The sequence below is a fragment of the Saccoglossus kowalevskii genome, chromosome 15 (genome assembly GCF_978046115.1).
Source record: "Saccoglossus kowalevskii chromosome 15, keSacKowa6.1, whole genome shotgun sequence".
In the NCBI taxonomy this organism is placed as follows: Eukaryota; Metazoa; Hemichordata; class Enteropneusta; family Harrimaniidae; genus Saccoglossus; species Saccoglossus kowalevskii.
Window position 1 is genome coordinate 22,004,652 of NC_140655.1, and position 14,064 is coordinate 22,018,715.

General features: G+C 34.1%; 2 protein-coding genes across 4 annotated transcripts in view; one reads left to right on the forward strand and one right to left on the reverse strand.

The window, feature by feature from the left end:
• The window catches only part of LOC102808801 (arf-GAP with coiled-coil, ANK repeat and PH domain-containing protein 2-like), a 55,156-nt gene extending 48,012 nt beyond the window's left edge, over positions 1 to 7,144 (reverse strand). For all 3 annotated transcript variants that reach the window (XM_006819655.2, XM_085490569.1, XM_085490568.1), the window contains exon 1: positions 6,927 to 7,144. In XM_006819655.2, coding sequence (XP_006819718.2) covers positions 6,927 to 6,979 — 53 coding nt within the window. In that variant the 5' untranslated portion in view covers positions 6,980 to 7,144. The remainder of the gene's footprint in view (positions 1 to 6,926) is intronic.
• A 286-nt stretch (positions 7,145 to 7,430) lies between these two features.
• Positions 7,431 to 14,064, forward strand: part of LOC100369044 (tRNA pseudouridine synthase-like 1) — a 32,022-nt gene continuing 25,388 nt past the window's right edge. The window contains exons 1-3 of the mRNA XM_085508350.1: positions 7,431 to 7,552; positions 8,120 to 8,171; positions 13,403 to 13,596. Coding sequence (XP_085364476.1) covers positions 7,506 to 7,552; positions 8,120 to 8,171; positions 13,403 to 13,596 — 293 coding nt within the window. The 5' untranslated portion in view covers positions 7,431 to 7,505. The remainder of the gene's footprint in view (positions 7,553 to 8,119; positions 8,172 to 13,402; positions 13,597 to 14,064) is intronic.

Below are 14,064 nucleotides of genomic sequence, written 5' to 3' on the forward strand. Positions count from 1 at the left end.
TTACAATCAGCTGAAACAACCAACTCATGTCTCTCTTTAGCATTTAAATATGCAAGATACATTCCTGCTTTTCGCTGCTTGTGAGATTTTTAGTTTGATATCAGGTTAGAAGTTCATCGAAAGGTTCAGGACACTAAAAAGGACGGACATTTTCTCTGCAGTGCTGAAGATGCGGGTAATCCAGTTCAATGCTAGGGATTTAACGTAAGTCTGTGCTAGGTACACAAGACAAGATTAATACAATAATTTACAATTCTTTAATAAAATTATCGTATTAGCTTTTTTAATAGCACATGTGTTTACGTAATTTACTAAATAACAGAGATGTCTATTGTCAAAATATGAGGTTATTATGAAGATACCTCAAAGTATGCACAAAGACAGTACAGCGAGATTATCGACCGTTGTGCAGCAGAGGTCTCTGCAACTACTGTCTGAGTACATACTTTGGGGTATCCTCACAATAACCTTATTATTATACATCTTTTCCATCCAAGGATACACCATGTGATTGCCGACATCCAAAATGTTTAGAACAGAATCAGCAAACATCTTTGTGTGGAGTTTGGTCAAACCCTTATGGCAGCCATGTTTGTTTTTATTATTATAGGACGCTTATGCCTGTAATCATTCCATATTTGGAATTCACATTTCCTAATATGGTAGGGTGAAAATACCCCGTAAAAAAATGCAAAATTATGGCACCCTGTAACTTATGGCGTTACAGTGACAGATGTATAATAATAAGTAATATTTAAATAATCCAGTACACAATAAAACAATTGTTTATTTACATGTCCTTATACTGGAGATGCACTCATCTATAATTGGGCTAAATATATTCAGTGTGAATAAATGAACCTCTGTATTTATAAATAAACCAATTTGCAACTACTATAATACTGTGAAATACTTTATTTTAACTGGAATTAATTTTCACTGAAATAACTTTTGGGGTGTTTTGTGCGGATTTTATTTTCACTGATTTTTGACAAGTTGAATGTAAAATATAGGAAAAAAGTAAATTCACTAGATTTTATTTTCACTGTATCATTTCTTCAGCGAAAATTAATTCCAAGCGAAAATAAAGTATTCTACAGTATAAGCCCAAATTGATGTTTTGCATATTTTTTTCCAAATTTCTATCAGCTGGTTTATTCAGGAAAAGAAAAAGTTGACTTTGATATTCAAGGTGTAAAGTTTGCATATGGTTTGTGTACTTCATTTATAATTGTATATTGTCACATCCCAAGTGACCTTACCCTCTGATGCACTATGAATCACATCAATTTAAAAGAGAACTCCAGTGAAGTTCATTCAGAACCCCTATAGATGTCAGCTGTTGAGACCACTTACATTAATGCCCATTTGATTATTTTCTCATTAGAGATTGATTTGTTGACATTGACCAACAAATGACATTGATTATTTATTTTTAGGTCTTAAACTTCAGCATTGCCAGGGCAACCATTTTCAAACCAAAAAATTGATAGAAGTGCCTTGGTGTATAAAGTATTTGTATAGTATGGAAGGAAATCTGCATTTTCAAAGGGACCAATGCAAACTTTTCAGGCAAGGAGGCAAATTACCATCAGGTCTTGTTATTGTTGTTGTAGAAATATGGTTTTAATTTGTCCACATCCATTGTGTTACAGGTACTACGGTAAATACTTTGTTGGCCATTTTTCAACAAATTTCACAAATAAAACTGTATACCAGCATTTGTTTCCAGATTTAAAGAAAAAAAATACCAAGAAAAACTATGTGCAAATGAAGATTTGCCTGGACTAACACACTTGTTTCAAAACTGAAACCGAATTACAATCAGCTGTTATTGAAGCTATATCTTATAACGCATATTATATACGATACAGTGAATAAAATATTCTGAATCTTTGTTCTAATTAAACGAATACAAATATCTATACAAATGTTCTGTCAATATCCAGTAAGAGGTTTTAATTTCACACATGACAAATTTCTGTGAATTTTGTGAAATAATTGCAATGTTTTATAGCAGTGAAAATTCCACTGGAGTCGCAGTGACTTTCTTGAAATTTAATCGTAGTCAATTTTTCTGTACTTTTATCTTATATATTTCTTAATATTTCTGGAAATAAACCTTAATTTTCAAGCCAACAGGCAAAATTTGAGTCAATTTTCAGCTTTTACTAACAACAGGACTTGGCATTAAGTTGGCACCCATTTTCAAGGCTAAATTTGATAAAATCATCGAGTAATACAAGAAATATTGAAGGGCACCAAGGTAAATTTCTTTAGCACCAAGGTAAATTTCTTTGGCACCAAGGTAAATTTCTTTGGCACCAAGGTAAATTTATTTGGCACCAAGGTAAATTTATTTGGCATCAAGGTAAATTTATTTGGCATCAAGGTAAATTTATTTGGCATCAAGGTAAATTTATTTGGCACCAAGGTAAATTTATTTGGCACCAAGGTAAATTTATTTGGCATCAAGGGAAATTTATTTGGCATCAAGGGAAATTTATTTGGCATCAAGGTAAACTTATTTGGCATCAAGGTAAACTTATTTGGCACCAAGGTCAATTTATTTGGCACCAAGGTCAATTTATTTGGCACCAAGGTAAATTTATTTGGCACCAAGGTAAACTTATTTGGCACCAAGGTAAACTTATTTGGCACCAAGGTAAATTTATTTGGCACCAAGGTAAAGTTATTTGGCACCAAGGTAAACTTATTTTGCATCAAGGTAAACTTATTTGGCACCAAGGTAAATTTATTTGGCACCAAGGTAAATTTATTTGGCACCAAGGTCAATTTATTTGGCATGAAGGTAAATTTATTTGGCACCAAGGTAAATTTATTTGGCACCAAGGTAAAGTTATTTGGCACCAAGGTAAACTTATTTTGCATCAAGGTAAACTTATTTGGCACCAAGGTAAATTTATTTGGCACCAAGGTAAATTTATTTGGCACCAAGGTAAATTTATTTGGCACCAAGGTCAATTTATTTGGCATGAAGGTAAATTTATTTGGCACCAAGGTAAATTTATTTGGCACCAAGGTAAATTTATTTGGCATCAAGGTAATCGCTGTGAAATTCAAGCCCTACAACTGTACATGCAAATAACATAATTTGATGATATGAAATTTTAAGACTAGCTAATAAGTGCATGGATGTAAACTAAATATGCAGTCGGTTGTTTTTTTTAATGTCTGTCTTTCTTCGTTTAATTAAACACAGTCAGGCACATGCATTTTTTGGTTTGTATGAATTTCATATGCTCTGAATATCGTCTAATTATCATTTCAATTTCTAGATTTTATAGCATTCATGTATAAAAGTGTTCACATCCAAGAAACTCACGAAATTTTGCTCTTAGGAAATCAATGCGATTTAGAGTATGTATACATATATACAGCTGTCACAGTATCCCTTTAATATGTTAACATTGTTTCATCATTTTGTAATATTGAATACTGAATGCACATCTATATCCTCATTAGGAAATGGAAATGATTAAGTAAGCATTCTTTCCATGATAATGGGCAAGTTACAAAAATATTGCAAGAAAGTTCAACTACTGTAAAATACCTAATTTTTACTTGTAATTTATTTTTGCTATTTGCACTGGAGGGATGATTATACTTTTTTTATATTACATGTATATACCTTTTTGCCTATGTTTTACATTCAACTTGTCAAAAATCAGTGAAATTAAACTCTATATGAAACACCCAAAAAGTCTCTTCAGGGAAAATTAATTCCAGCTAAAATAAAGTATTTCACAGTATTTTTTACCACCCGAGAAAAAAGACAGTTTTAGACTTCATCCATCGACAGTTATGGATAGAAAATTGCACAATAATATGGTTATTCAGAGCTGGGAGTTGAGCAGACACTCATTTTCAAATGCCAATATTTATAAACAATATAGCATATTTATGCATATTGGAATAATATGAGAATTATCAAAGGCAGCTGCCTTCAATGACTCTGTAAAGTTCAAGTCCTGGTCATTTCAAAGATACTACAAAGCATTCATTTCACTAAGCGATATGTGGTCGTATTGACCTCAGTATGTGTCAGTTGATACCGTCTTCAAGTATACAAATACATTATGATGTCCTTGTAATAACCTTATACATTGTAATATTAAACCTTTCACTGCCAGATATTTTTCCCGCCCAGAATTAAGTGCACATATTTTTACATTTTGTGAATTTGTCACTAAATTTTATCAATATTTTGGTCCATTCAGAGAGTTTTAGATATTGCTTTTAGTTTTTGACCAAAAAGTTTGTAAGTTCTTACCAACATTTCACGTGGAGAGGGACAGACAGTTGTTGCTGGTGGCAAAAGTTGACAATAATGCTCAAAATGTTAAAAAGCACTTAGTATAGAAACTCCTGATATTTTGTTCAGCAAAATGTCAAATTAAACACGAAGTATTTTTAATTCCACAAGAAACAAATTTTCAAGTCATGAAAACCATGAAATTTTGTACCAGTACGTTACATAGGACAAACAAAAATAAGAAGTCCAGATTTTGTGTCCAAGGAAACAATGATTTTGTAATTTCTCCGTAGTGTTAAGCACTATTCTTGAGACCAAATGAATTGACAACAGACTAAAATATGGTTTGGGTATCAGAAGTTATTCCTCAGGCTTTCAAATAGCCTGTGATAGGAAATAACTTCAGGAAATTCCTGTGTCAATGTGTGTTAGCATTGATGGTCATTGATGGCATTGTTCAACCTTTGGTCTCTATTGTTATATCTTCCTTTTATTGGTCATTGTGTGTATATTTACCCTAGATTTAATCTAATAAATCAGTGCCTTTGTGACTGGTCAAGTTCTCTATAATATTATTAAACGTAATCTCCACTAAACAAATATACTAGTAGGTATCAATAGAAGATAAAAACAATACTGTAGAATACTTTATTTTCACTTGGAATTAATTTGTATAAGCTGACTATCTGAAGAATGACTTGGCACAGTCAGCTGGAAAGGCTGCATGTAGCACATATGATCGTGTCATGTACACATGTCCTTGCTAGCTGACTATGGGATTTGTGACATTGTAATTTATGCACACAATAACTCAGAAGGCATATAGATGTATACAAGACGTAGACCAATGAGTGATCTTGTTTGTAAGTGCTGGTAATGATCAGAGGAATTTGATGCAGGTGCAAGTGTCTCAGAAAATATCATCATATTTGCAATTCCAATAGAAACGCAAATAAACCAAAAATGATGGATATTGTAAATTATATTATTGACCATAAAATTCGGCCATTTACAAGAGCATGCTTTTAATACATTAAATGGTATATTGTGTTATAGCATTTAGAAAGATGAGGGTTGAACTTATTGTAAACAAATGCAATGAAGATTACACATGAATGTAAAAAATTAACATGATTATTAATAAGCAATCATGCACAGTCTGAATACCACATTCATATTTCAAATAGGTACCCTTACTAATGAGAAACACAATCTAGGATTGCAGAAGTTAGTGAAACTGAACCCTGACCAAACCATAACACATTAGAGGCAATAAGATACATGTATTTATATTGAAACGAACACTAATAGTTTTCCCGATGGGAATGAAGATGTCATATAAACAGACAACTGTAACCATGTTCTCACTGGAGAACTCAATTCAAATCAAGATAGAGTTAATCATCTAAGTTTGTGTTGGGATTAATAATGCCATGTTCACACCAGGAAGGAGACCCAGTCGGCATATTTCAAAATCACGTTCTCATCTGTCATGTGCTGAAGTAACATAATGTCCTGACAATGGTGACATTCTAAGACATGAAGTAGAAGAGATATTTTCATGAATATGACATTGTTTTGGAAGGTGACAAATATTAATGTGAAATTATTTAATTATTACAGCAATTCCTTTCAGTGCAGATCAAGTTCACTAGTGAGAATGCAGCTTGTGAAAATATTTTTTAATCATCTATGCATTCAAAAGTAAACACTTCAAACTAAGTGTGTAAATTGAATTTGTTTGCATAGACATTAGTAGAATAATTTGCAATGTGAAAAAAATTGTTATACATACGGAAAATCACTATAGTAATTAATAAGCTAACAATATGCCACACTATTTGAAGAGGGTTGTTTGTATTAAATGAATTAGGAACCTTACTCCTTAAGGAAGGATGTAGATAACACACTTTTAACAGCAATTTCTTGAAATGTTGCCAAGTTATTCTTTGTGACTGCCTGGGTATACTGAAGAAGAGTTTGACAACAGTATAAAAATGGACACCAGATTCGAGCATACTGTAATACTATGATGGAAATTCATTATTACCATGGAAACAAGTTCTGGTATCCCAGCACTTTATCGATGGACCTTTTCATTTAGCAAAATATCAAGAATTTCTAGTGGTTTTTAATTTTCCTCTTTATTAATAAACATGAACCAGGTTTGTAGGTACATGTACTCTACATGGTTAAAATAATCCGGCATATCCCGCTAACTACCATGGTCACACACAGTCCGGCAACGCCCCCTAAGTGACTTTCGATTACACATTGATGACTCATAGGAATGAACTCATTGTGCCATTCTTATTTTAATTTATGTCCTTTGTTGAACGCTAGAACTGTCCGATTTGAAAGAACCAAGAAAACACACAAGCGAGTGATTATAAAGTTGAAGTAATGATGGTGTACAATTCTGCAACAGGGTGAAAACACATGAATCTGTAATCCAGGTATTAAGCGAAGAATAATTAATTTAATTGACCCTAATTTGAACGCAAAGGGTGATTGGGAAGCCGCCACACACTGTCTGGAATTGTAAAAGTTATTTTCTAAACCGCAACAGAAGCAGACACATATCCATGAAAAAGATAACCAGCGTCCAATGTTGATAGCCCGTATACTATAGTACGCTTGGCTGGCTTACCTGAAACGGGGACTGTCCTTCAGACACTCGCCGAAGTCAATCTTCGGTTTCATTATTCAGTTGTCAGTAGCTCGTATACGTTAAGTTGAACTCACTTCCCAACATTGGTCTCGGAATATATTCGGAAATGTTCAAGAACCGGCGCTTGTTGATGAAATATGAGAGATGTTGCGGAATACCATCACTGCAGCACGGACGCCATGATGAATCTAATACGACGACTTGTCACTTCCGGTTCCTGGACGATACTATTGACACGTGACTGATGAAACGAGGGTAGAACTTGTTTATCTCTGAGAAGCACCTAAGTAACATTGGGACGTTGTTCAACTATATACATAAATATGATAAATTCTACAACAATTAATGTAATATAACTTGATATATAAGATGAGTGCTCTTGGTATCACTAATAATAATAATAATAATATGGCCGGAGACACGTTTAACTGGCGGGACACCCCTACTTGAAATTTATAGCAAAGTTCAGAATTCTCCAGCACTTGGCGACTGCTGCCCATAGATTCTAATGCACGCTTCCATCAAAATAATAATAATGGTGATTAGTAGTTATTCACCATGTGTCGATATTTGTTATATATTTCGTATTTAGGAACAAATTTTAGGTGAGTACTTTCCCAAAATTGGACAAGGATAATCTCCAGAGCCAGTTCAGGTCAGGGGCAGAATGGGACCAGGCTGAGCACCGGTCCACAAGTGAGCGGGCCACTGAGGGCACTTTCATAATATTTTGAGAGTGGCAAATACTTTAATAGTTTGTTTCTGTTCGGAGAGTGTCAGCAATATCTCGGACCCCTAGCTACCCCTTTCCAGACATCCGAAGTGTGGAAATGGATACCTTTTTTCAGACAATTTTAGAAAAATGTGTTCACTTTCTTTGACTCTATGTTGAGGTACTGTCAGAATCCATTTTTGCTGATTGCAGACCCATCTCAAAACACTTCTGCTCAAAAAAAAAGGATCTCATACATTCCCCTGTACTAGAGATATGCGCTTCTAATAAACATGTGGATTAATTTTGCCTGGAATTATTAAAATATTGACTGAAAATTAAAGAATGAAGAAGAAATGTCAAACGAAGAAAGATCTTAATTGCACCAATTATCTTATATTCTCATCTTGTGAATTCTTGATAATGTTTATGTACTGTCTAATTATCACTGTATTTTCAGAGGAGTAGTTCAGACTAATTCCACGTCACCAACTGTGCAGAGGGTAATTGAGGTGAGTGCTGTAAACCATTTATTTTTCACTGCTAGAAATTTTCAAAATTTGATGATTTCATGGCATATTCGTGAAAACAAAATTTCATAAAAATCAGTGATTCACAAAATTTATGAATATTTTTCTCTCAAAATTAAAGCTATATTTACGGTATATTACAGCAAATCTCAGAAGTATTGGGGCAGCCAATTTGCAAACTCACTAGCTAGTTGGCTATAGACTGTTTTGGTTTTGACTAAACGGTTGGCTTTCGAATCTCGCTGGCGCTGGCTTGTGATCGCGTCCACTCTTGGCGAGTCTATATTGCATATCAAACTTTCACACTCAAACGATCCGTTGGGGTAACATTAAGCCAACCGCTGGAAAGATCGACCTCATTCATCGTTTTTGTGTGGACACGAAGAGCATAGAACACTTTCCTTGGTATATTTGAAAGCGAAATCGCCATCCAACTGTAAGACCGTCGCTGATTAGCTCCTAAAGTATGAGGATCGTCCCCTACTGTTACATAGATTCGCCTTAGATGGGCGTGACCGCAAGATGACGCCAGCGAGATTCGAAAGCCAACCGTTTAGTCAAAACCAAAGCAGTTAGCCAATTCGCGAGCGAGTTTGCAAATTGGCTGCCCCAATACTTCTGAGACTTGCTGTAAGATACAACAGATTATTGAATTGCCTGTTTTGTTCAAGTTCCATGTAGGATTATAATAGACCAAGTCTAGTGTAAATGGCTTCCATCAAATACTACTCAAATTATTTATGTCAGCTTATACATAACCTAAATTGAATGTATGTATGAATATTATCGTTATTTAATTTCACTGTTTTGATATTTTGCCCATAGTAATAAATGGGTAAAACCTTGGAACTACATAGTGCATAGTTCATGGTAAAACATATTATTTTTGCTATTTTCTCATCAAAAATTCCATACAAAACACCAAAAAAAACTTTTTAGCGAAAATTAATTCAAGCTTAAAAAAGTATTTTACAGTAGTACACAACATTTAAATTTAGTCTCATACAGCCACATACAATTTTGTTTTGTTTTTTCATGAAAATCTCTCTTTCTGGCAGTCTGAACAAGCTGACCCAACTTGATTTCATTTTGATCTTGGGCCGGGTTCCTACAAAGTTACCACAGTGGTCCTGTTAGAGGGCACACTGCCCGTCCCAGCAGTGACTAGTGTCTTAAGGAAATCCAGGCACAGAAAAATAATATTAGAGCAAATAGTATAGACTATATTACATATATATAGTCATTATCCTTCTACAGGTGTTGAGGGACGATGATATAGTAGATAATATTTGGTAATCGTTGACGGTATAACTATATTCAAAATAGCTAGACATTTCAAGCAATGGCTCAATAGCATAGGATAACATTTTAAATGGGAGTCTATATAAGAATAGAAAAAGTGGAAATTTTACATCCATTTCTGAGACTGGATTAAGTGTAAATGACTATGTTCTTGCAAGCACAGAGTTTTTGGGAAAGAGTACTGATTTTACAGTGGGATCACGTATTGAATCAGACCATATGCCAATAGAATTTATAGTAGCTTTTGAGACTGGGGTTGTTAATGGCAACAAAGAAGTACCGGTACATCTTGCTATTCAACAACACAATATACCCAGGAAACTTAGATGGGATCAGGACAAAAAACAGATGTATCATGATAATTTCTATTCAGAATCCACCAATCATTTACGCCACTGTTTCTATGAAAATATTGAATAGGGTGATGTGGCTAGCGCCACAGTTTCCTTAAATGACATAATGTACTCCTGTTGTAATCACATTAAAGTTGATGTAAACAATAAAACGAAAAGGAAAAGTGATAACCCATGGTTTGACAGGGAATGTGGTAAAATAAAAAAAAACGAAGTCTGCCAGGCCCTTAATCATTTTAGAAACTGTAGAACACAACCAAAATTGGAACTCTATTTAGAACTGAAAAAAAGATACAAAAGTTTGATTAAGGAGAAAAAGTTAGCTTATCAAAGCAAGATGCGTGATAATTTGGTAAACCTTGCTACCCAACATAACGCTAGGCAATTTTGGCGAAACTTTAGTGATAAAACAGAGAGTATATCAAATAATATTACACAAGATGAGTGGTTTGATTATTTTAGCAAGTTATTTAATCCAGAAATTACAACAGATGTGAGTATGGCAGACTTCCATTCATTGGTCCATGAATATGTTAATGAATTGAATTTTGATGACTTGGATGATATTAACTTGGACTGTAGTGATTTAAACTGTCATATATCCATGGCAGAAATAAGAAAACATTTAACAAAATTGAAAAAAATTAAACGCCTGGTCAGGATGGAATACCGGCAGAATTTTGGAAACACGCCCCACAGGAGATATAAAATATATTACATATTTTATTCAATAATGTTTTGGACAGGGGTTTATTTCCCATGGAATGGGCTTTAGGATTAATAACTCCCATTTATAAGAAAGGGTTTAAAGGTGAACCGGGAAATTATCATAGTATTATGCTATTAAATAATATAAGTAAATTGTACTCAAGTATTTTGGCAGATAGACTTTCGGCATGGATTGATAATTATTGTAAAATAGTTGAAGTACAGAATGGCTTTCGGAAGGGAAGGGGTACCATGGATAATGATTTATTCTGTCTACACTTATTGAAAAATATGTATTTCATTTAAAAAGCTGTTTTTACTGTGCATTTATTGACTACAAAAAAGTTTTTGACCGTGTTCATCATTGTTCAATAAATTAGCCAAGGCTGGGATAAAAGGAAAAGTCTTATCATCCGTTTTTTCAATGTGTACCTACACATGTTCAAGCTGCTGTCAAAACACGAATTTGGGTCACAGAATTTTTCAAAATAAACGTAGGTTTGCAACAAGGGTCAGTTATATCACCACTATTATTCTGTTTTTATGTTAACAATATTGAAAATGCACTTTCACAAGGGGTTGAGACTGTTGTATATTCCAATACTTTAAAAGTAATGTATTTACTTTATGCAGACGATCTCGCGCTTTTTAGCAGTTCTTCTATTGGTTTACAGCTTTTGTTAGATAGATTGGCTGATTATTGTAGTAGATGGAGATTGAATGTAAATCTGAATAAATCTAAAATTATTGTATTTCGGAAGAGAGGGAGATTAAAACAAGTTGAGAAATGGTTTTGGAAAGGAGGAGAAATAGAAGTTGTCTCAAGATACAATTATCTTGGTGTAATTTTCTGTTGTTCGGGTATCTGGTACCAAGCACAAAAACATATTTCAGATCAGGCAAGGAAAGCTTTATATTCCCTACAAAGTATGCTTTATAAACTTGGGGGATTACAACCAAGTATTGCATTTAAAGTTCTTGATTGTAAAATTCTCCCAGTTCTCTTGTATGGCAGCGCAATTTAGAGGAAAAATTTTGTAAATTTAGTCTGGGGGTAAATTTGAAAACCACAAATTGTGCTGTCAGGGGGGAGCTGGGTAGACACCAAATACATACATTTATTAACATTGAAATAATTCGTTTTTGGTTGAAATGTATAAAAGTAGACACTCCATAAACTGTTAGAGATTGTTATCAATACCAGTATACTCGGGCAAACCAGGGGTTAGATTGCTGGGCACTGTACGTCAAAAACTTGTTAAATAAATATGGTTTTGGTGAAGTATGGGTAAAACAACAGGTGGCTAACTATGACCTCTTTCTATATGAATTTAAACAACGAAGTTTTGATATTTCTGTGCAAGAATGGTTTACTAGGGTTGTAGGGTATCCCAAAATGCGTATATAATGTAAATTTAAATGTAATATGAGGGGAGGCAAGGGGGGTAGCTGGTACGGTTTTACGGGAAATAAAAAGTGCTTTTTACAGTTTTCAGTGTTAACAAATGGAACATTGAATGGTCCAAAGAGCTCTCCAACTGAATGCTCCACCATTACTGTGCCGTGTGTAGAGACGCATGCGTATATTACCCTCGTAATGCTCTTCATTCGGTTAGAGGGCCTTTTACGTCTTGGACATTCAATTTTATAGTGAATTGTGTCATCTAGTCGTTTTACAGTTTCTGAAATGTAATTTCCCTGGATTTTTTTTTATGATTTTTTTATTTGGATGTAAATTCTTGTACGTACCGGGAAAAATGACACATTTTTACAGTATACGGAAAAAATATTTGATTTATTACGTTGTACGTCTAAGCCTGTGATTACAGAATTACGGAATTTATTTTTTCTATTTACGTTGTACGAACAAAAAAATATTGCAATTACGTTGAACGAAAATAACCCTTGCCCCCCCCCTCTAATATGACTAGTGAAAAGTATTTTTCAAATGCTACTTATAAAAGGGCACTGACTTGTTTTAGAATTTTTACACATGACCTAAATATTGAGATTGGGAGAGGGACGGGGGTTCCACTGGAACTGAGGTTTTGTCCATTTTGTTGTAATCAAATTGAAAATGAATATCACATGCTTCTAATTAGCCCACAATATGCCAATCTTAGGCTAAAATTTATTCAACACTTTTATTTTTCTCCAGCAACAGAATACAAATTTATTTAGTTAATTAATTCAAGTAATTCAAATACATTAGTGAATCTAGGCAAGTTTATTTTCTTTTCATTACAGAAATGTCGAAAACTTATGGAATGACTGGGGAGGGTTTATTTATTTATTTTCAAGAATATTTAATATTGTACATGTAAGGCCCATGGCCTATAGTACTGAATAAAGATATACATATCCAGGATAAAATTTTAAAACATGACATAGAACATGAGAACATGCATACTATAAAATAGAATTACTGAAATATTTCACAAAAGAACATGTTTAGGCGCACTAGGTGGTGAGCGCAGGGAATGAGTTGAAGAGTTTGTTAATTCACTCACAGTTCCTCTATCAGGAACTGTGATTCACTTAGTGTTTCTTCAGTTCCAAGGTGGAACATACGGTAGTATTCTCCTCAACACACATGATTTCACTTTATATTTGTGGTGTGTTGTTCGTACGTTAGTTACTTCTGTGCTATCGATAAAAAAACATTGCTCGAAACATCTAGCTATTTTAAATAGTTACTTAGGACCAACTTTATCAAATATTATCTACTATATATCATATTTATAGGCCCAAGCAGCATTTATTTTTTTACCACTTTTAGTATAAAACAATATGTACCACATTTTCCCTTTCTTATGTGATGGCTTAGATATTTATCACTTACTTTTGTAGGGAGCACTGCATACACTCAAACCACAGGAAGCGGCAAAATTATATTTTTCAAGTCGTACTGATGCAGGTGTTCACGCATTGAATAACACAGCACATGTTGATTTCGTAAGACGAAATAACCAACAACCGTTCAGTGGCGAGGTACTCAAAACAATTTTGAATAACAAGCTACTCATAGCTCAGCAGGATATACGGTTGGTATAATTTTTGTTGTTACGTACTCTCGCTACTATGCAAGTTTGAATACATGTACGCAGAGATACATTACGTGGGGTTTGCAACTACGGTGACATAATACCAAGACTCCGTTTCAAACTCGCTCTCGCATAAGCGTTCCAACTCAGAAAAATGCGAATGCGCATGCCCGAGGTAACTAGGATACTGGGACGTCCAGGTGGATCAAAATAGGTGCTCACAATATGACGGATTACGATAACTATATTTTCTGTACATTTTCCATGTATTACATTTTTTCACTATGAATGTGGTAATACATGTTTTATTACAAACCGCCTATGTCATGTCAGAAGGTCTCGTCTATGAGATGAGACTTGAATGGAATCTTGACATGATGTCACCATACAGTACTATGCGCGTTGCAAACCCCAAGTAATGTACCTCTGATGTACATTAACATTTTGTGTAAATAATGCATTTGACCC